Source organism: Loxodonta africana, chromosome 1 (genome assembly GCF_030014295.1).
Source record: "Loxodonta africana isolate mLoxAfr1 chromosome 1, mLoxAfr1.hap2, whole genome shotgun sequence".
Taxonomy (NCBI): Eukaryota; Metazoa; Chordata; class Mammalia; order Proboscidea; family Elephantidae; genus Loxodonta; species Loxodonta africana.
The window spans coordinates 64,618,092-64,640,132 of record NC_087342.1 but is presented as its reverse complement, the minus strand read 5'-3'; the positions used below and the strand labels follow the sequence as shown (position 1 = coordinate 64,640,132).

The following is a 22,041-nucleotide window of genomic DNA, read 5'->3' as shown; positions in this document are numbered from 1 at the left end:
AGCTTTAGTGAGCAGAGGCTGACCAGTTCAAAAAACTTTCTCCTGATATCAATTAGTCATTCAAAACAAAGGGAAACATGCATACTGAAAAGCTGGCTCCCTAGTAGACGTTCATCAATTTTTTAACTTTGTCTTTTTCGAACAACCAGCTTATTAAAGACACCTTTAAGAACACAAGTAAGACATGTCCATTTTGAATGGCTATGATGAAAAACAAAACAAAACAACAGGTCTTTGGTTTTACCATGCGAGGTGCTGTGTTTTCGCTCCGTACCAAATCACACCTATTCACTTAACTCACTCCTATTTTCACTAATACATTGGGTGATAGCTGGGGAAAAAAATTAAGTACATATCCCCAAGTTGAAACTGAAGAAAAAAAGACTGCATAGGACTTCCTTTGTCCTCGAAGGATAGAAGCGGAGGAGTTAGATTTATTTTTCTGGGATTTTCTTCCCATATCCTCTCCCCATCACATGGGGCAGAGGATGGATGGTTAAGACAAAAGCTCTTAGATAAAAGGCTTTTCTCCAAGCTTTTTCCATTTGCCTCCCTAATGATCTCTGTAGCATCGTTCAAAGGTATGTGGTCAAAGGCAGTTGATGATTCACCAAGACAGGCCGCTGCTTCACTCCTGACTTCACTCAGTTTTTCAAAACACTGTAAGGAAATCGTTTCTGTCCATAGCAAAAGCCTGAAGGGACTCTGGAAGTGGGTGGAGGAGTCGTTTGCCCAGCATCATTATTTTAGACTGTACACTAGTCAGAATGCCTTTTAAAAAATGTAGCCTTAATAACAACAATAATAATAGTTTTTGTCTCTTGCCTAGACTTGTGGTTCCAATACAGGCTCATTCTAGTTGCCTTCATTCTTTACATTGTTACCAAATGACTAGAGTGGATTTTTTTTTACCTTTGGAAGTGGGTTTAGGGATATTCCCATTGTGGTCTTGGTTGTTTGTTTTCATTGGACTGTGTGTTTCAGTCTCTTCTGGACATAAGTAAACCTCAATGGGTCCTTGGGTACTTGCCAAATGAATTTGTAGGCTCTATGAACAGAAGAAGTGGGGATTAGCTCAAACTGAAAATTCCAAAAATATAAAGTATGAGTAATTTTCATTGTTTATTTTGCTTCTTCACTGATAGTCTATCAATGACTGCTATCTTCTAGAGCAGGAGTTAGCAAACTAACTTTGACCAGGCCAAATCTGGTCCTCCAATTGGTTTTGTAAATAAAGTTTTATTGGAACAGAGTCACACACACTTCCTGCTGTTTATGTATTCCCTCTGGCTGCTTTCATGTACAATGGCAGAGCTGAGTAGTTGCATAGTTGCAGTGGAAACTTTGAGTCCTAAAGCCAAAATTATTTACTATCTAGCCACTTCACAGAAAATTTTGCCAACCCTGGCTCTAGAGAAAAAAAAAAACTTTTTTGAGGTCAGTATGTGAAAAGAGCACTACAGGTGAGGTGAACTGTGTGTTTTAAATATATTCCTTTTTTCGGCAAATTAATAAAAGGCCCTTTAATTGTTACAAATACAGTGTTTACATGTTATTAATCCCTTTTGGTAGGGGTCTTTTATGTTGAATTTTAATAATCATCATTCTTAAGTGTAGAGACTAATAAGAGGATGCAGCACACGGATATTTTAAATTCCTCCTCATTTAGGTCGGAGAGCTATTATTGTCACTTATGGTAAGAGATCTACCCCAGGTGGGAGCTTACAAATTTAATTTTTTTATCTTCTAGGTAAAAAAAAAATTTTTTTTTACTACATTTCTTTATCTTATGGTTATAGTCTTGGCATATATTATCAAAGTGTATCTGAAAACAATCCTAAAAATAGGCTTCCTACTGTGTTACCAATATTCTACTCTATCAATTAACCCAAAGTCCCATTTGATTCCTTACAAGTAAACATATCATAAATAATAAATTCTTTAAATGTGTCAAGATAAGTTAGAGAGAGACCTTAAAACTTTTCCTATCTCTCTTCACGGTAGGAACCATATACAAGATAATCAACACACAATTTCCTAAATTGCACAAATTATGAAAAAGACAAGAAAGCACAATATGAGCAGGGCAGAGCATTACATATTAATTCAAGTTGGATGCTCTGCCATGTCACAATTTTTTGTAAACAATAAATATCAAACTGTTGAAATGATTCTTAATTTTAGGGCTATAAAAAATGGATAGGAAAGAATTATGACGTTTTTCGGAGGGGACAAGCTTCAAATATGAGTCAATGACTCTTTCACCTCAGGCATCCCAACAAGATCTTTGCAGATGAACAAAGATGCTGTCTCCTTACCTCTAGTGGGTCAGGCACTTCAAGTCTTGTTTCTGGAGGGGCTTTCACAACTATAACAGTTTGGTCTTTAAGGCCACTAATTTTTCGAATATCTTGATATGTTACATAAGCTAACGTGACAAGTGTTAAGGAAATTTGCCATACTGCCTCAGAAGTAACCATTATGAAAGCAACAAAACAGATACATGGAAAAATTTCAAAGCATTTTATAACTTATCAGAATATATCTATCACCTCTTTTAGACCTTTAAATTTATAGAATCCCCCTGAATGATCTTTTCTGGTTGATATTCTAGCAACAAGAGATTACAACTTTACAGAGTCTGTTTCTAAAAGTTTGTGGATAATTAAATTATCAAAACACAGGAACAGAATAGGTAAAGCAAATTATCAAAAGAGAATGAAAACCCACTTAGGTCTAGATTTTCAAGCCAGGCTCCTCTGGAACACAGGTATTCCATGAGTGCCAGTGAAGGGTTCTCTCAACCACACTGAATGACGGCAGACCCCAACTTGAAGAAAAATTTCAAGTTCTACTCTCCATAATTTTTTGGAAACTCCAGCTACTCCTAGCTACTGGTTGAGTATTATCAAGTATCAGCAGCCACCTAAATGAATGAACAAGTAGCAGATAGATATATCAGTGGAAGAACTCAGAATGCTGCTCAGGCAGACAGCTTGGTTTCTTAAGTGCACCTGGGCTGGTTATGATTATTTTTTGCCTACAGGGAAGAGTGTCATCATATCTCTATTAGAAAAGTCATCCTTCTTATGTTGTTAAGTCTATCAATATTGCAGAGTTTACAAGGAGGAAAGCAGCTTCCAGGGACTTGGCAACCTGAATGAATTTGAGAAACTGATTTAGGAAAAGAGAATAAAATAATATTTCAGTACTCTTGGTAGTTACTTCTTAGTACTGAAAGACTCTTTCAAGGGTCCTAGCAGCTGAACCTAAAAAGAACACTGTGAGAGAATATGGTACTTATTATATGACAAAAGCATTTGTGTAAGCTTGCCTGAAAAGACAAATTTATACTTGGCACCAAAAAAGAATAGGTCACATAACTTTCTTATATACGGGACATGGAGTAACATAATTAATATGCAATATCTTTAACCAGTTGTTTTTAATAAACCAAAAAAATGTCAAGGACACAACAGTAAATCACAACTCAGTGAAGGCATTTCAGTAGGTAATATAACACAGCTGATAAGAGTCTGCTGATAACACATTTAATACAGAAATAGGGCTTAGAGAGCCTAATGGAAATTATAACCCTTAGAATCAAACCAAAAAAACAAACACCCACTGCTGTAGAGTCGCTTCTGACTCATGGAGACCCCAGGTATTACAGGGCAGAACTGCTCCATGAGGTTTTCTTGGCTGTTTTCTTTACAGAAGCAGGTAATCAGGCTTTTCTTCCGTGGTGCTCCCGGGTGGATTCAAACCACCAACCTTTAGGTAAGTGGTTGAGCCTAAAACGTTTGTACCACCCAGGGATCTGAAGGAACCCATGAACTCGTTCTCTAGAAAAAAAAGCATACCCACACAAAATTTGCACATACATTTAGGGGGAATCTATCACAGACCATCTACTTCAAGTCTCAACAGTTGAGACAACAGATAATTAGATGTCGAGCTGGATAGTGACTCTCGGGCAAGATTCTGGGTTTTCGATTACCACTCATCCCATCAAGGAAGCCAACTGGTGCCTTTGCAGAAGACGTGACAGTTCTGAATTTTCCTCAGAACACTAGAAAAAACCGATAACCCGGTATTTATTCCACAGCTCACTCTCAAAAAGCTATGGGACAAGAACTTATTAAAATAAAACTCATCTACAATTACTCAACATGCTGCAGGAAGGAAAATTTCAACATATTTGTGAACAAGCTGTACTGAATAGGGAACTGAATGGCACATTGAAATAAATTGTGCAAACATATTCTCTAATCTTACAGACTTAAAAGTGCTTGCTTTCTGGCTCCGTCCTGAATTTGCTTCTTGGGCTAGCAACTCCCTGTAAGGAAGCTTTCTTTTTCGGCAACAAAAGGCCTGAGAAAAAGCTAATGTAGGTGACAATGCTCTAAGCCACATGTTCCAGGAAGCTGCCAACTGTGTATAACTACCACTCTCCTCCATAATGAGGCTCCGAATGAAACAGCCCAACCAGAGCTATTCTTATTCCCCCTGTCAGCCCACTCTGGCCACCAATGGGGGTTCAAAATCATCACGCCGCTTCTCCATCTCACTAATTATCAGCTGACAAGGTTAATCCTTTGGTCAACGGGTAAAAAGAATTGCAGGTGTGATGTTTGATTTTACGTGTCAGCTTGGCTAGGCTATGGTGACCAGTATTTGGTCTAGATGCTTTTATGATTAAATTTCTTTCTTTTTTTTTTTTTTATGATTACACATGATTAAATCAGTTGGCCTTAAGTAAAGCATATTACCCTACATGATGTGGGTGGGCCTCACCCAATCAGTTGAAGGTCTTAAGAGCAAAAAGGGAGTTTTCCCTAGGGTGTAGTCTTCTTCCAGACTAGAAACAGACATTTTGACAGAACTCCTTTACTCTTCCCAGGCCTGAGCTATGGATTTTGTGTCACAAGATACTGCAGGAATCTCCAGCTTGTTACCTGACCTATAGATTTCGGACATGACAACCCCCAGAACTGCTCAAGCCAATTCCTTAAAATCAACCTCTCTCTGTCTCTTTCTCTATATGTATCTTACTGGTCCTGTTTCCCTAGAGAACCCTAAGACAGAAGGTCACATTTAAAAAACTGAGCTATTACAGAGTTAACTGTCCCAATAGCCTCTGCGGGAAAGTTTATCAGTGATGAGACACTAGAAGAGACTGGGCAGAACTCATTTTATTTTCTGGGTAACAAAGGTAAGTGTAGAATAATCAGCAGTTTGGAACAAAAATTAAAGATGGGGTAAGTTAAAGTATTGGTTTTGTCTTCTAATGATTGAGAATATTTGAGAAAGCTTCTCTTCTACATAATGAAGCAGTAGCTCTCTCCCTTTGGTCTGTAGTAAAGTCATGAAGACCAAGTTTCCTGGGATGGTCAACAGACTGCCAGCAAGTTGAGGCTGTCAACAAGAAATGGTTTGTCATATTTTTATCTCCAACAGCTAATGTTTGTAGATGAACAGATGAATAGAGGTTTCTCCAGCCACGGGTGCTTCTGAAGTCAGTTGTTGATGTTGGGAATTGGCATAAAGCACTTTAAAAGTTGTAGTATTATTTTCCTATACTTTTTTCCAATCTTTTGACCATTGCCCAATCAGATAGATTCAACAAATTCCAACTGCTACAATACCTGATGAAAAAATAGAATGCAAAAACCCCAACAGTGACAGCTAACACCCACCAAAAATCTGGGAAGCCAAAGATCAATCTGTTAAATGTTGTCATTAATATTAATACTGACACCTTAGTCTTATAATATTATGGGCTTATGCTATGAGTGTATCCATATGTCTCGACCACACATGAATAAAATGCTTTAAAAAACAGTTCCAACCTGGCTATCAAAATAAATATGGTAGGATCCACTCCAATGAATGTCTTATAAATAATGACTTCTTAGGCAAAATGAAGTGGGTTTATACACACACACACACACACACACACACACACACACACACACATTCTCTCTCTCTCCTTTACATGAAATCAGAGTAAAATTTTACCGTGAGCGTGTCAGATTGTCAGCCCTGGACATAGTCTAGAAGGCACTAACCCCCAATGAACAGGTGGCACAAAGGATATCTTTGATTCTCTGAATCCTCGGTTAACAGTTTGAGGTCCAGGGTGCAGCTTTGGATGAGTTCATCTAGTTTCTTCTCTTCCTGACTGAGCTCGGTCACTTCCTTTGACAGGCCTTGGCACTGGGCCAGCATGCCACCGTCCTCAGACAGACTGCAGCCCCTAGGAATACAAACACAGACTTTTCGCGGCTGCTCGGGAGAGGCCAGAGCGGGGGGCCGAGGGAAGAGGAGGGAGAAATGATCCTTTGGGCAAATGGCCCCTCTCGATACGGGAGGTCACGATGCTTATTAGTGAAGTGTTAAAATTAGAACATTTATGCATTTTTTAAAATAAATATAGTCCTTCACTTTTCACACCATAGAAATTAAGTGAAAAGACATTGCTGTTTCCACTTTTCTCCTGGGGGACCTGTTTCTTCAGCAGGCTAAAATTCAAAGGGCAAAAAGGAGTGTTCCCCTGCCACATGCTTCCAGGGCAAAAAACCAGAGGAAGGAAAGAAAAGGATAGAAGGATATGTCATCTGAAAGACTGAATGGTTAAAAGAAAATCATCTAAAAAGCATGAAGACTCAGGTAATTTATGAGGTTGTATACCAACAACTAAAAAGAAAAGAGGTAAAGAAAACAGATGTATGTGCTGACTGTAAGAATAAAGACGGACACGCAACAGGTTTCTCGAAACCATGAGGCCAAAGTGGATTACCAAACTGTCACAAATTTCAAAAAAGTACAAAAAAGTTGCCTGTTTATATCATCACGTTTGAAGCCACCCCGTAAGAGGTGTGCACCTTCCAACAATGCTTTAGTAGCTCGATGCTGTCCTTATAAAACCCTGGCTGTTTAGATGCTCTGTCTATCATTCACCAACGACATTATATATTATTGTGAAGCCTGACTTACCTATAACCTGTAGTTACAAACCAACCTTTGTAAAACCTGTTATATTAAAAATTCGAGGTATGCTCAATGGTTTGTAATAACAAACAGGTGCTACTTTATGACATGCATCTAAACATGATGATAATTACTGTATTAATACAGTACATAAGAATATATAATACTGTATTATGTTAAAGATGTTTTAGTGTATCTGGAAGTGCTTAAGGTTTTTTATGCATAGAAAGGTAAGCTACATACTATATACTAAACATTTAATTAACAGATGTTAGATGCGAACCGTACCTAACTGTTCTGACTTATGTACAAATTTGACTTAGAGACCCATTTAGGAACAAAACTCGTTTGTAATCTGGGACTGCCTGTACGCAGAGATGACCCATAAGCCTTAATTTCCAAATTCCCACTGGAGACAATCCAAAGACATGTGTGTAAGCGTCTATTAGATTACACACATGAACACACACAGATACCATCGTAAAAGATGAGCAGCATTCTAGCTTACATTCGTGCCGCCATTTCATCCAACTATCCCCTTGCTTGAGGCTAATTAAATATCAGCTCTTTCATCTTTAACAATATTTAAGCAGAAAGTCTCTTTTTAAAGATTCCCAAACTTCTGGCTAAGAGATTAAGAAGGGAAGAGAAAAGGATAGAGAAGAAGAGTGAGAGGGAAAAGAAGTGTGGTATAAATGTGGAAGCTGGAACTCAGAAAACCTGATGCAGCTTGAAACCATCTCATCAGACACAAGGAACAGGGAAGCTGTGGGCTCATACTCACATCCACTGAACGTTGTTTTTAGATTTCTTCTTAATGAGGTGGATGCCTTCCAGGACGTTGGTGATGTCATAAATCCTTCTCTTTTGCACTTTAAGCACCTCAGCTGCCTTGTTCAAATCCAAGACCCCATCGGGTGATTGGCTCAGTAGCTGAATGAACTTCTTGGTGAGCAGACCAAGTGACGTATCATACCGTGTTTTTTCTGAGGGAGATTTTGGAGCTTAAAGAAAAACAAAAACCGAGCGGGTGGGGGGGTAGGGGGAAAGGTAAAGAAATGAAGGGTGTCTTTGCAGTTAAGCAAGCCCTCTTTCCCGCTGCAGCCCAAGTATTAGTATTTGAAGCAAAGCCATTGTTGCTGTTGCTTTTGGCAAGTTATAGAAAGCTATGAGATTGCTTTATTAGAAACAGAAGGGACAGTAAAAATTACTGTGTTGGATTAAAGCACTATATTTTGAAGTTCTCGGTGGCTTCTATTTTGGCTTATGCTACTCCCTGGGTCTAGTGAAGTAATTCACACATAGGAAGTGCTCAAAAATATCTGTTGAATGAATGAAAAAGTGCTGTGGCCTCATGGGATCAGCATCACATAGGGCCTAAGCCAATGGAGCCATGCTATGAATTTCTCCAGCATCCAGGACAGGGGCTCAAACAGCAGCATTGTAACTGGTCTTGTGTATTTTGGGGGCCACATAGAGGCCCCAGTGTCTCTGTGTGTATATAACTTGTTCACCAATTTTTTAAACAATGCTTTATTTGGATGGAGAACACCTGGAAGTTTTTTTTTTTCTTTAGATCTCTCTCTCTTAAATGAAACTTCCTTATTTAAAACTGTGTTTAATTTTGCATTAGATGCAATGTGTTGATTGCCTGAATGCACATAGGCAAAGGAGAGAACAAAGTCCAACTTAGCTTTTACAGTAAATGCAAAAGACATAAAGCAACTATTTGGGTATTTCTAACCTACTTTTCTTGCTCTCCCAAAAGAAATAATGGGAGTTTGACGGAAAGGGAAACTAGCTGTAATTTACTGGTCTCCATCAAATCCTATGCTGCTATATGCTGAGCTAGAGATTTAGGTCAGTGCAGACATGCTGCTTCTTCTGGATTCAGTTATTCTCAGACTCTGAAGTCATGGCCATTAAGGGAAGTTAAAATTAAATTTCATTATACAACGTTACCAAACCACTTGTATTCTGAGTTGAAAATAAAACTTCACACATTTAAAGGGGCCTTCCCTTAAGCCAGTATTCAGGTAGCTGAGTGAATAGGTATCTGCAGATGCTGTGTATATTTTCTGGGTAGGCACAGAAAGAGATGCGGAAGAACAAAACATGCCAAAATCATTCACACCTTTGCATCTTTTCAGCCACAAGCTTTGAAAGTTGGGAATCCCACACCAAAGAGAATAAAGAAAATGATGAAAGGACCCTTACTTTTTGGACTGTCTGGACTTCGGAGTGCAGCTCTTCCTTTGCCCTTGGGGGTTTTTAAACCATCTGAGAGGTACTGATGACCGCTTTCTCCCAGCTCCAGCCTTCGCTTTGCCTGTAATAAGAAAATACAACCATTCGTCACTGGACATACACCAATAACAAGAAGTGAGGCTGTTTGTGATCTGGCCTTGTCAAATGGTGCGAGCTCATCCCAACTCTGTTCCACTGCATTCAGCAACTTGTCATCCCTGATAGTCGGGACTCTAACTCTGGAGGCTGGACCATCACACAAACTCTCGTCACCTGCAGTGACAGTCCTTCTACCCTCAGATGGATAAACCCAATGATCCTTTAGGATTAGGTTCAGGAGTCATGTTGTTCATCTATTCATGCATTCAATGTTTGTGCCTAGCATAGAACTAGATGCTAAGAGCACAGCAAGGTTCATGCGAGTTAAATCACTTCTCCCCAGCGTCCCTCTCCAGTTCTCAGATCATCTTCCTTGTCCTCTCCAAGCACTCTGTGTTTGTTTCTATGATAACACATACTAGATATATTTTAAAAGTTGCTTTACTCTCTGTTTTTCATTTCCTTAAAGACAGGTACAGCTTCTCGTTTATCTTTGTACACCCAATGCTTGGCACAGAGCCTGGATTTCTGTAGGTAGTTGATCACTCAGTAAATATACTGAATGAAAGGAAGAGCAATTGAACAGTAACACAGGTAGCCATGCACTACGAATGACCATCCATCAGAATAATCAATACAGCAAACACTTAATCTTGGTCTTCCACTGGTATTAATGTCCCCATTTTGTCATCAAATCTGATAGACAAGAAGTTCTTGCCTATTTCTAATTCAATTCCATTTCACTTTTGAAATAACCCCTCAGTGCCTTCCATGTACTGGGAACTGGGCTTAGGGAACAGAGGTAAGAATGGTAGAGATGGACCTGTCTCCTTACGGCTTAGAGTTGAAGAGAGAAGGCAGATAATTAAACAAGTAACTGCTAAGTACTAACAATATGCATGTACTGGGTGTTAAGGCAAGAGACGTGGCATCAACTAGACAACCACGGAAATCAAGCACCAAACCAAACCCATCCCCCTCGAGTTGATTTCAACTCATAGCGACCCTATAGGACAGAGATAAACTGCCCCATAGGTTTTCCAAAGAGTGGCTGGTAGATTTGAACTGCTGACCCTTTGGCTAGCAGCCGAGCTCTTAACCAGCGTGCCACCAGGACCACTACACCCGTTAAACCGTTGCTTTTGAGTCGATTCTGGCTCTGAGTGACCCTATAGGACAGAGTAGAACTGCCCCATAGAGTTTCCAAGGAGCGCCTGGTGGGTTCGAATTGCCGGCCTTTTGGTAAGCAGCCATAGCACTCACCCACTATGCCACCACACAGCGATGTGCAATTAGGCTCATTTTAGGGAAGAGTGGTCTGATGAGGAGATTTGTAATTTCCAAATGACTCACCACGATTTGGAAACACACAGTTGATCACAGATTTCTAGCTCCTCTACAGAAAGTTATCAGCTAAAACTGCACTGTTAAATACGGGAGCCACTAGTCAATCACATGTGGCTTGTCCAGAGGTGCACTGCAAATGTAAAACACACACTGGATATCAAAGGCTTAGTATGAAAAACCACTGCCACCACCAATGGCCATCACGTCAAGTCTGACACACGGCCACCTCATGTGTGTCAGAATAGAACTGTGCTCCATAGGTTTTTCAATGATTGATTTTTTCTGGAAGTAGATCACCAGGCCTTTCTTCTGAGGTACCTCTGGGTGAACTCGAACCTCCAACCTTTCGGTTAGCATCCTAGCATTTAACCATTTGCAGCACCCAGGGACTCCACTATGAAAAAAAGGGTAAAATGGCTCAATAACTTTTATATTGATTACGTGTTAAAATGGTAATATTTTGGCTATATAAAATAGAATTAAATATTACAATTAAGTATTACAATCAATGTCATCACTGTCTTTATTTTTCTTTAGTATGTGGTTTGCATTTGGACTACACGTTATCTCTCTACTGGACGGAGCTGTGCTAAATATTACTCTAAAACTCTAACAATGACAAATCGGCATTTGCTTTCTCCACTTTATTTTTCCCTCCTAACTATTATGTCAAGTCCCTGTGTGGGGCTGTTGTTTTTCGCTGGCCCAGTAGACGTTACCTCTTCCTCAGGTAAAAGTTCCCTGGTTGTTCTTTAGGGAGTCATCCTACTCTCTCACAGCTTAAGTGAGTTTGTACACAAAATGCCTGGCTGACCATCTTCCTTCCTCCCATCCTTCCACAGTGACTGGGTATGGGTGGCACATGACCAAGGGTGGGTGAACAAATGCTAATCCCAGGAATTTTTCCGAAACTGCTGGCAAGAAGGGGGTGTGTCCTTCTTAGTAGGGCTGAAGAGCTGGTAGCCTGAAGCTACCTGAGAATGGAGCCTCCACAAGGGGAAGCAGAGTGGAGATGCAGAGAGAGGGTTCTGAGGCTGTCATTTGAAACTCAGAGGGCAACAGCTAGCCTTCCCCCATACTGTTCGGTTCCACTAGCCAACAAAATTCCCTTTTTGCTTAAAGCAGTTTGCACTGGGAACCTGGAAGTGTGGCGTTTTAAGTGATAACCAGTAACCAGTAGCTGTAGAGTCGACTCTAACTCATGGCAACCCCGTGTGCACCACAGTAGAACTGTGCACCACAGTAGAACTGTGCACCACAGTAGAACTGTGCTCCACACGGTTTTCAATGGCTGATCTTACAAAAGAGATTGCCGGGCCTTTCTTCCGAGGTGACTCTGGGTAGACTTGAACCTCCAACCTTCGGTAGTAGCCAAGTGGAAACATTAATCAACCGGGGGCTCCTTGGGTAAGACTGTAATCGACAGCCTGTGGAATTGGCTGAGTTGAGATGAGCCATGGTGCGACGGGAGCTGGCAAGCCTTGTTAAAGAGTGGCAGGAGGCTAGAGTATGTCAGCCACGTCTTATGACCTTCCTGAAGCTACTACAGAGAGACAAGAAGCTTCATTGAGGCTGGCTCATCTAAAAGCAGACAAGGGAGGGAACAGCTTTGCTATGGAGAACTTTTCACTTTGTAGAAAGCAACCCAAGCTCTGCCCAAACTAAAGTCAACAGAAGGAAAGCAAAGCTAAAGAATTTGAGACCCAGAACTCCTGGGTCCCTCAGGCTGTGCCCCTCTTGAACAGTGACAGTAAAGAACCACCCACTGGCCAGCAACCTGCAAAACCTCAGCTCCCCATTCCAGGCTACTGCTTCCAATTGTGCGAGGCAAAGGCCTGTGGAGGCATTAAGCTGTAGGCTAAGGAAACTCCCAAAAGAAATTCCCAGACTGAGCTCTAACTTCAAGGACCATGAGTAGTCAGGATGTATGACTTTGGTTACCAAGCACCAAACGATAAGGCTGACCAAATTTAAATCACCCAAAATAACCGAACTCCTTTCCATGGAGTACAGTCTGACTCATAGTGACTCCACAGGACAGAGGGTTTCCAAGGCTGTAAATCTTTACGGAATCAGACTGTCATATCCTTCTCTCTTGGAGTAGCTGGCGGATTCAAACTACCAACCTTTTGGTTAGCAGTCGAGAGCTTAACCACTGCACCACGAAGGCTCCTTCAAAGTCTAAATACTACATACAAAGTCTATTAAATTTTAAAGCCACTTATATTGACAGACCACATGTTGCTGTGATGCTGGGAGCTATGCCTTCAGTATTTCAACCAACAGGGTTACCCATGGTGGACTGGTTTCAGCAGAGCCTCCAGACTAAGACAGGCTAGGAAGAAAGGCCTAGAGATCTACTTCTGAAAATCAGTCAATGAAGACACTGTAGATCACAAAAGAATATTGTCCGGTATAGTGCTGGAAGATGAGCCCCCTAGGTTGGAAGGTAGTATACATAGGACGGAAGGCACTATACATAGGATGGAAGGCACTATACTTAGGTTGGAAGGCACTATACATAGGATGGAAGGCAGTATACAATAGCCACAACCATGGACTCAAACATACTAATGATCATGAAGATGGTGCATGACTGAGCAATGTTTTGTTTTGTTCTGCTGTACGTTAGGTCACCGTGAGTTGAAGCCAACTTGACTACAACTAACAACAAGTCTACGTCTAGAAAGCAAAGGCCTATGATGTCTCAGAGCCCTGGTGGTGCAGTGGTTATGAGCTCGGTTGCTAATCAAAAGGCTGGCAGTTCAAATCTACCAGCAGCTCCTTGGAAATTCTATGGAGCATTTCTGCTCTGTCCTATAGGGTCACTAAGAGTCGGAATCAATTTGATGGTGATGGGTTTGTTTGTTTTTAAACGATGCCTCAGCCTCTAAGGGAATTAATCACTAAGCCCATAAATGGACATCAAAAAGAAATGAGCTGTGAAAGAGGGGCAGCCCCAGAAAACTCTCCCTGAAGGCAGAACTCAGCGTGGCCATATTGGCTCCACAAGTAAGTCACATCTCCATGGAAGTATCAAATGCCCATTATCTGGTTCAGGAGGACATGACAAGTATGTCATTTCCTTTTTTTCCAAATGGAAGTTTCTGGTGGGTTCTCCTCTTAACTTTCCCCCACTGTGACGTGGTTGGGGAGGGAGGGCTGAATTGGATATGGAAGGACCATATACACCTGTAGAGAGCCTAGAGCTGAAGATGGATGCCAAACTGGACTCTTTTTTGGGGAAGATCTGAGTGTTTTGATATATGATGGAGCAGCTTCATTTTAGTATTTAGCTCACCAAATTCAAGCACACATGCTTGGCAAAGCAAAAAGCAAATATAAAATGAGATGGGAGACTTCAAATAGTGCAGGCGATTTGAGCCAAAACCCCTTGGCCTTGATTGAGCTCCAGGGCAGATGGAAATCTTCTCTTTCAGCTGTCTCAAGTTTTGTTTGCTCATAGTGTGAGCATCTGGGTGATCTTTCTACTCTTTACAAAAGATCTCCCACGTGGTGCCTTCCTGCAGTCTTTTCATGGTTAACTTTTACTACCAACAAAGTCCATGCTGACTTAAGAACCACAGCCCCAAGTATGATACATGTCTCGGTAAACAAAGAGTTGCGTTGTCAAGCATTTTTGAAAGTGTATGTGTGAGAAGAAGAGTAGGAATAAACTGTTGGGCAGCCAAGCAGTGGAATGTGAAGAACACTGGAAGTTTCTCACAAACTGGCACTTGTTGCCCCTAAAACAAAACCAGTCGCCATGGAGTCGATGCTGACTCCTGGACACCCCATGTGTGTCAGAGTAGAACTCTGCTCCACAGAATTTTCAAAGGCTGATTTTTTGGAAGTAGATTGCCAGGTCTTTCTTCTGTGTAGCCTCTGGGTGGACTCAAATCTCCAACCTCTGGGTGTTAACTACTTGCACCACTCAGGGACTCCTTTTGGCCCTGACAGCAGTTGATTTTCCTTTGGAGAATGCCCCCCCTGCCCCGACCCAATTCTTAGTTCAGGTGGTTTCTAACAGTCTCCATGCCTGAAAACAAAAGGCCTACGATTGGTCAACATCTTAGACTGCCTCTTCCCACCAAGGTTACGAAGGCAAGTACTCTAATCGGGCCCACTAATCGCTGTATTCTGATCCCTTGGGTAAAGGAACTGGTTTAGGGATAGGCCCAAGATCAAAGCAGGATGAATGAATCAATCAATCCCATGTTTTTTGTTGGGAACTACTGGGGAAGTACTTGGCCCTTTTCACTGGGAGTTATTAGGCCAGTAGGATGTATGCCTGGAGGTACTTCGGAAGTGAGCCAACATCTAAGAAAGGAAAGTCCACTGAAGAGCTGAGGAGAGAGGCTGAGTCTAGCCACGTCCAAAGGCAGACCCACCCTAGACTTGGATTTGTGTGAGCCAATAAATTTCCCTTTTGGGTATAAGGCAGCTGAGTTAGATTACTACCACTTGCAAACAAGATCCCCATTGAGTGCTTACAACAGGCCACGTGTTATTAATTGCATTCCATGATTATCTTATTTCATTTTTGCAACAATCTCATAAGGTAGTTGTTATTATTACTTCCTATTTTACAGGAGAAAACTGAGGTTTTCCAAGATCCCCTAGTTAGTAATATACCTACCTCCACAGTTGCTACTGATAACTTCATAAAATGATTGTGAAAATTTGCCATCTGTAATATTTTTAAAGCTCTATTAAACTGATACCACTTTTCTTTATGAAAAACTGAAAGAATTTTATTTATAATTAAAAAAAAACTTTCCTTCACATGATAAATGCACGTGGTAATTCAAATACAAAAAGTGATACATGAAAAGCAAAACTTTCTCTCACTCCTGACCATCCTCAAAGACAAGCACTACTAAGTCACATGGATATCCTTTCAGATAGTCTATGTAAATACATGTACAAAAAAAAATATAGAAATATATACACCACACCTTTAAATTTTTTTTTTACACAAATGGTACCAAACTACCTGCTATTGTGCTATTAGTAACACACCCTGGAGTTTATTCTATATCAGTACATGTAGACCACAAATCTATTGCTGTTGAGTGGATTCCAACTCATGGTGACCCCATGTGTGTCAGAGTAGAACTCTGCTCCATACAGTTTTCAATGGCTGTAATCTTTACAGAAGCAGATCAACAGGGCTTTCTTCCATGGTGCTGCCGCGTGGATTTGAACCGCCAACCTCTTGGTGAGTACCTTTCAGTACATACAGAACACCTTATTTTCTGTAGCTGCACAGTATTATAGTAGCTAATATACCACAATTATTTATTTAACTGTTGTTAGTTGCCATTGAGTTGATTCTGACTCATGGACGCCCCATGTGAGCAGAGCAGAACTGCTCCATAGGGTTTTGAAGGCTGTGATCTTTCAGAAGCAGGTTGCCAGGCCTGTCTTCCAAGATGTCTCTGGGTGGGGTTTAAACTGCCAACCTTTTGGCTAGTAGTCGAAAGCTTAATCATTTGCACAACCCAGGGAGTCCCATTTATAACTAGACTCCTACTGATGGGCATTCAACCTGCCTCTACTATAAACATTTTTGCAATTAACTATTCATGACAGTATTGTGGGGTAGGCAGGTATACATTTTGCCCTGAGCCAGGGAGGTTAAGCATTTACCAAAAGTCTTATAGTTAATAAGGGGTAGACACCAGGATTTGAACCCAGTTTGTTCAAATAATTTGTCAGTAATCATGACTGGCCCCCACTGATGGAGATGTCTCTCCTCTGCCTCCATACCACCTTCTTGGTGGCCACTGCATGATTTTATCATAACACAAGTATATGCTCCATGTTTCCCCAATGCACCACCACAGAAGCTCAAGTCTTAAGCAGCTTAGTTCTCCAGAGCCTCGCATATGGCCTGTGCTCAGTCAAAATTTCCTTATTTTTTTTTTAATGATTTAAAAAAATTATTTTGTTGTTCTTGAGAATATACACAGCAACACACACACCAATGCAACAGTTTCTACATGTATAATTCAGTGACACTGATTAGTTTCTTCCAGTTGTGCAACCATTCTCACCCTCCTTTTCTGAGTTGTTTCTCCCTCATTAACATAAACTCACTGCCTTCTAAGGTTCCTATCTAAACAGTTGCTGTTATCAGTTTGATTCCATATATAGTTCTTAAAAGAGCACAATGCTCAAAGCAGGCATATTTTACTAGTTAAGCTAACCTATTATACAATTTTAAGACTTCAGGGGATATATTTAGTTTAAGGTTTAAAGATTATATCAGGGCAATAGTTTCAGGGGTTCATGCAACCTTCACGGCTCTAGGAAGTCTGGAGTCCCTGAGAATTTGAAATTATGTTCTGCATTTTTCCCCCTTTGATCAGGACTCTTCTACAGAATCTTTGATCTAAATGTTCAGTAATGGTAGCCAGGGACCATCCAGTTCTCCTGGTTTCGTGACAAAGAAGGCAGTTGTTCATGCAGGGGGTTAGCCACACATTCCATATCCTCCCCCTATTCCTGACTCTCATTCTTCCTCTGTTGCTCCAGGTGAATAGAGACCAATTGTTGTGCCCTGGGTGGCCTCTTGCAAGCTTTTAGGACCCCGGGTATTATGCGACATACCAGGAGATAGAACAGAGGCACTAGCTATGTTATTAAGCCAATTAACTGGGATGTCCCCGTGAAACCATGACCCTCAACCTCCAAACCAAGGGACCAAATCCTATGAGGTTTCTGGTTGTACATAAGCAGCCTTAGCAGCTACTCTTTTTTTTTTGGTGGCAGTGGTTGTAAATGTATCTATCACACAACTTTTGCCAATTCAACATTTTATAGGTGTGCCACTTATTGACAGCAATTATAATAATCGGCTATGCAATCCTAATCTTAATCAACGTGGTATTTCCATCACCATTAACCTCCCTTTCCCCCTCCCTCCCACCCCCGATAACCAACCACTAATAAACAAAAATATAACCTATACATTTGCCTTTTCTTTTCTTTTTATATAAGTGAGGTAATATAAAATTCACAATGTAATACTATTCAGCCTATCGGAGAAATGAACTCTTGATACCCGCTACAATACGGATGGAGACATTATGCTGACTGAAATAAGTCAATCACAATAGGACAGGTATTATACAACCTCACTTACACTTATTTTGAATGAACCAAAGAATAAATTCCCCAAATCTATTAGCAGTTAAATCACAAAGCTCCAACATTACCAACATGCAAGGAAAATAATATAGGCTGGAGGTTGATCTCTACATACAATTTGGAAAGATTTTTAAGAAATATGAAGAGGAACAGTTAAAGCTCCAAAATGATATGTATAATATGATCTCATGGAGGTTTAAAAAAAAACCTATAAAACCATATACTTCACTATAAATAATTTTCATTTATGCATAGAGGAAGAGAGTCTGGAAAGATCCCCACCAAATGTTAATGGTGTTTATCTGTAGGAGATGAAATGTGTGTGTATGTGTGGGGAGGGGATATTCAAGGAACTGACTGCCGTTTTTAACAGACAATCCCAGAAACAACATAAATACCCAACCTCAAAAGATAAGTTATTGTGCATCTACAAAAAGGAATGTTATATAATTAATGATGTACATCTATATATGCCACCAAAAAATTATCCTGTTAAAAAAAAAAAGCAGGTGTGAGTAGTAAAATTGTATTTTTTGTGGGGAAATTATATGCATAGAAAGACAGTATCAAAGATACACAGCAAATAATTTTGAGCATCAATTCCAGTTGATAGGATTACGGTGATTTTTACTTTCTCAGTGTTCTGTATTTCTAAATCGTTTTAAAGTGTGAGTGGGTTCCTTGCATAGAAAGAAAAACAAAAATCATTTCCATTTGGAGTTAAACAAAAGTCTGGTGGTTTATTTTTTTAGACTGTTAACCATCTCACATACCATTCAGTGTGTGTAGGTTAAAAACTGAATCGGGATATACTACCAGAAAGGGAACTACAGCTGCAGGATGGGAAGGGAAATAGTGTTCTTATCTACTCTGAAACTGAGCCAAAAGAAAAAATTAAATCAAGAACAAGCCATGGCTCGCTGCACGTTAACAAACTGTGAATGCTAAAATAAGCTCCCTTTTTATTCCCGCTCTATGATGATTCAGTGGTAGAATTCTCACCTTCCGTGTGAGAGACCCAGGTTCGATTCCCGGCCAAAGCACCTCATGTGCAGCCACCACTCGTCTGTCAGTGGAGGTTTACGTGTTGCTATGAGGCTGAACCAGTTTCAGCGGAGCTTCCAGACTAAGTCTAAACTAAAGTGAGGCCTGGTGATCTACTTCCAAAAACCAGCCAGTGAAATCCCTACGGATCACAATAGTCCAATCAGCTACTGATCATGAGGATGGCACAGGACCGGGCAGTGTTTTGTTCCATCATGCATGGGGTTGCCATGCGTGGGGATGGGGGCAACTTCACAGCAGCTGTTAATAGGAGATATGGGTGAGGAAAAGAAAGAGATATATAATAAAATTTGCCTTAAAGCCAAAGATGAGACAGGCATTTGAAGAGAGGAAGAAGGAAAATGAAAGAAAATAGAAAAAAGAATAAGAACGAATACCTGGTTAAACACACCAGTGAAATACCCAAAGGAGAGAATTTCCAGCTGGAGATGAGATCACATCTGAATCTCACCTGGATTCTGCCATTTAAGTTGATGGGTCAGGGCACGACAATTTTATGAAAAGAACACCTAGTTTTCCATTGCGACTACATATTAACTCAATCTGGCTAACCATTTTTTAACTCATTCAAATATTAAGTAAATGCCTGCTGTGTACCAGGCATATGATTATAAAGGTGACACAGTGGTTCCAGTTATAAAGAAATGTACAGGCAAATAAAAAAAGGGCAAAGCATTGTAAATACTGCAATGAGCTGAAGGCTGGGTGCAGGGGGCATGAAGGAGGGCTGGGTGGGGAAGTGGGTGGAGATCTGGAGAGACTAGTTAGAGGCGGTGGCGCTTGAACTGATTTTTCGAAGGCGAGTAGGTTCCATCCAGCAGAGAAAGGAGTGGGAGTTGGGGGACTCGAATGGACTGTCCAAGCACAAACAGAAGCACAGAGACTTGGAAGGGCCCTGGTGATATGGGTTGAATTGTGTGCCTCCAAAAGATACGCTGAAGTCCCAATCTCCAGTATCTTTGCATGTGACCTTATTTGGAAATAGGGTCTTTGTGATGTAATTAGCGAAGGTCACACTGGAGTAGGGTGAGGCCTTAATCCAGTATGAATCATGTCCTTACAAAAAGAAGAGACACAGACACAGGCAAGACAGCCATGAAAGACTGAGGCCGAGTTTGGGGTTATGCTGCTATGAACCAAGGAAGGCCTGGGGCTACCAGAAGCCAGGAAAGACAAGGATCTTCCCCAACAGCTTTTGGTGACAGAATGCTCCTGCTTACAGCCTGAATTCTGACTTTTAGCCTCCAGATCTGTGAGAGAATACATTTCTGTTGTGTTAAGCCACCCAGTTTGTGATAGTTTGTTATGGTGGCCCTAGGAATGAACAAGCCTTGTTTGGAGGTGCTGGGGGCGGGGCAGGGAGAAGTGTCTTTGGGCATAGAAAGATGAAGGGGCAGGAACTCTAAGGCCTTCTCTGGCTCTTACAGAGAGGTGAGCTCTAAATCTAAGGAGAACATCACCCCTCTTTGAGCTAGCAGGTGAGAAGCCAAACTATGTCAGAAATAGAATGTAGACTGGGGAACCAAACATGAATGCAGACACCTCAGAGGGAGGCATGTGGTGATGGGAGAAGCAAGGGCGCATTTTATCTTGGTAGACATATACATATATGCGTCCTGATGGTGGCACAGTGGTTAAGAGCTCAGACTGCTAACCAAAGGTCAGCAGTTCGAATCCACCAACTGCTCCTTGGAAACCCTATAGGGCAGTTCTCCTCTGTCCTAGAGGTTTGCTATGAGTTGGAATCGACTTGATGGCAACATGTTTGGTTTTAGTGCTGAAAAGATCGGCTATTAGCCAAAAGGTCGGTAGTTCAAATCTACCAGCCACTCCTTGGAAACCCTATGGGGCAGTTTTACTCTGTCCCATAGAGTCGCTATGAGTCAGAATCAACTCCACTGCAATGGGGTTTTATATATATCCCACAACCCCACCATCAACATATGGACAGCAGAATTTCTATCACTTCCTTCTCAGATGTGTTCCTCTCCATGTCCTATGTCACTGGCCCCGCTAAATTCTCTCATCATTTCTCACTTGGATTACTAGAACCCCAAACTTCGGTCATTTTTCTTCCCCTCTTCTTAAACTACAGATGAACACTATTTCAACTTCATTATACGTTGTGTTTGTGGACTGGTTTGGGAATCTATATACATGTGAATGCTTCTAAATGAAAAAGAATCTCAAACTGACTCACAAACTTCTGAATATAAGCCATTTACTTATGCACTGGTGGCTGCTTTCCTTTTTATATACATTTATTTAATTTTTTTGTTTGTTATATTGTGCTTTAGGTGAAAGTTTATAGCGCTAATTAGTTCCTCATTCAAAAATTCATACACAAATTGTTTTGTGACTTTGGTTGCAATCCCAGTAATGTGTCAGCACTCTCTCCCTTTTGCTTTATACCCTGGGTTCCTCACGTCCATTCATCCAGGTTTACTGTCCCTTCCTGCCTTCTCCTCTTTGCTTTCGGGCGGGTGCTGCCCGTGAGATCTCCTATACTTGACTGAATTAAGAAGCACGTTCCTCACGTGTGTTATTGTTTGTTTTACAGGATTGTCTAATCTTTGCTGAAAGGTGGACTTTGGGAGTAGCCTCAGTTCTGAGGTAGCAGGGTGTCCGGTGGACATAGTCTTGGGGATTCCTCCAGTTTGTGTCAGGCCAGTAAGTCCGGTCTTTTTTTGAATTTGAATTTTGTTCTACATTTTTCTCTTGCTCTGTCCAGAACCCTCTACTGTGATTACTGTCAGAACAGTCAGTGGTAGTAGTGGGGCCCCTTCTAGTTCTTCTAGGCTCAGGCTGGTAGAGGCTGTGGTACAGGTGGTCCATTAGTCCACTAGACTAATATTTTCCCGTGTCTTTGGTTTTCTTCATTCTCCTTTGCTCTGGACGGGATGGGACCAAGAGATGTATCTTAGATGACCACTGGCAAGGTTTTAATAACCCAGATGCTACTCACCAAAGTAGGATGTACAACATTTTCTTTATGAACCATTTATTTAATTTTTAAGACCTTTAAAAAACAAATAGATGCACATTATTTTTAAAACTCCACTAGCCCAGAGAGCTAATAATGACCACAGCCCAAGGGGAACCAATGTTATCGATTAAATTGTGTCCCCCCAAAAG

The 22,041-nt window shown here is 40.9% G+C and overlaps 1 protein-coding gene across 4 annotated transcripts in view; it reads right to left on the bottom strand.

The window, feature by feature from the left end:
• The window catches only part of E2F3 (E2F transcription factor 3), a 104,235-nt gene that overhangs the window by 3,706 nt on the left and 78,488 nt on the right, over positions 1–22,041 (bottom strand). For 3 of the 4 annotated variants that reach the window (XM_010596187.2, XM_064281314.1, XM_064281306.1), the window contains 5 exons: positions 9,211–9,322; positions 7,778–7,997; positions 6,101–6,259; positions 2,319–2,433; positions 913–1,048 (listed from right to left, as the gene is read on the bottom strand). In XM_010596187.2, coding sequence (XP_010594489.1) covers positions 913–1,048; positions 2,319–2,433; positions 6,101–6,259; positions 7,778–7,997; positions 9,211–9,322 — 742 coding nt within the window. The remainder of the gene's footprint in view (positions 1–912; positions 1,049–2,318; positions 2,434–6,100; positions 6,260–7,777; positions 7,998–9,210; positions 9,323–22,041) is intronic. The other variant, XM_064281317.1, reaches the window with a different exon arrangement.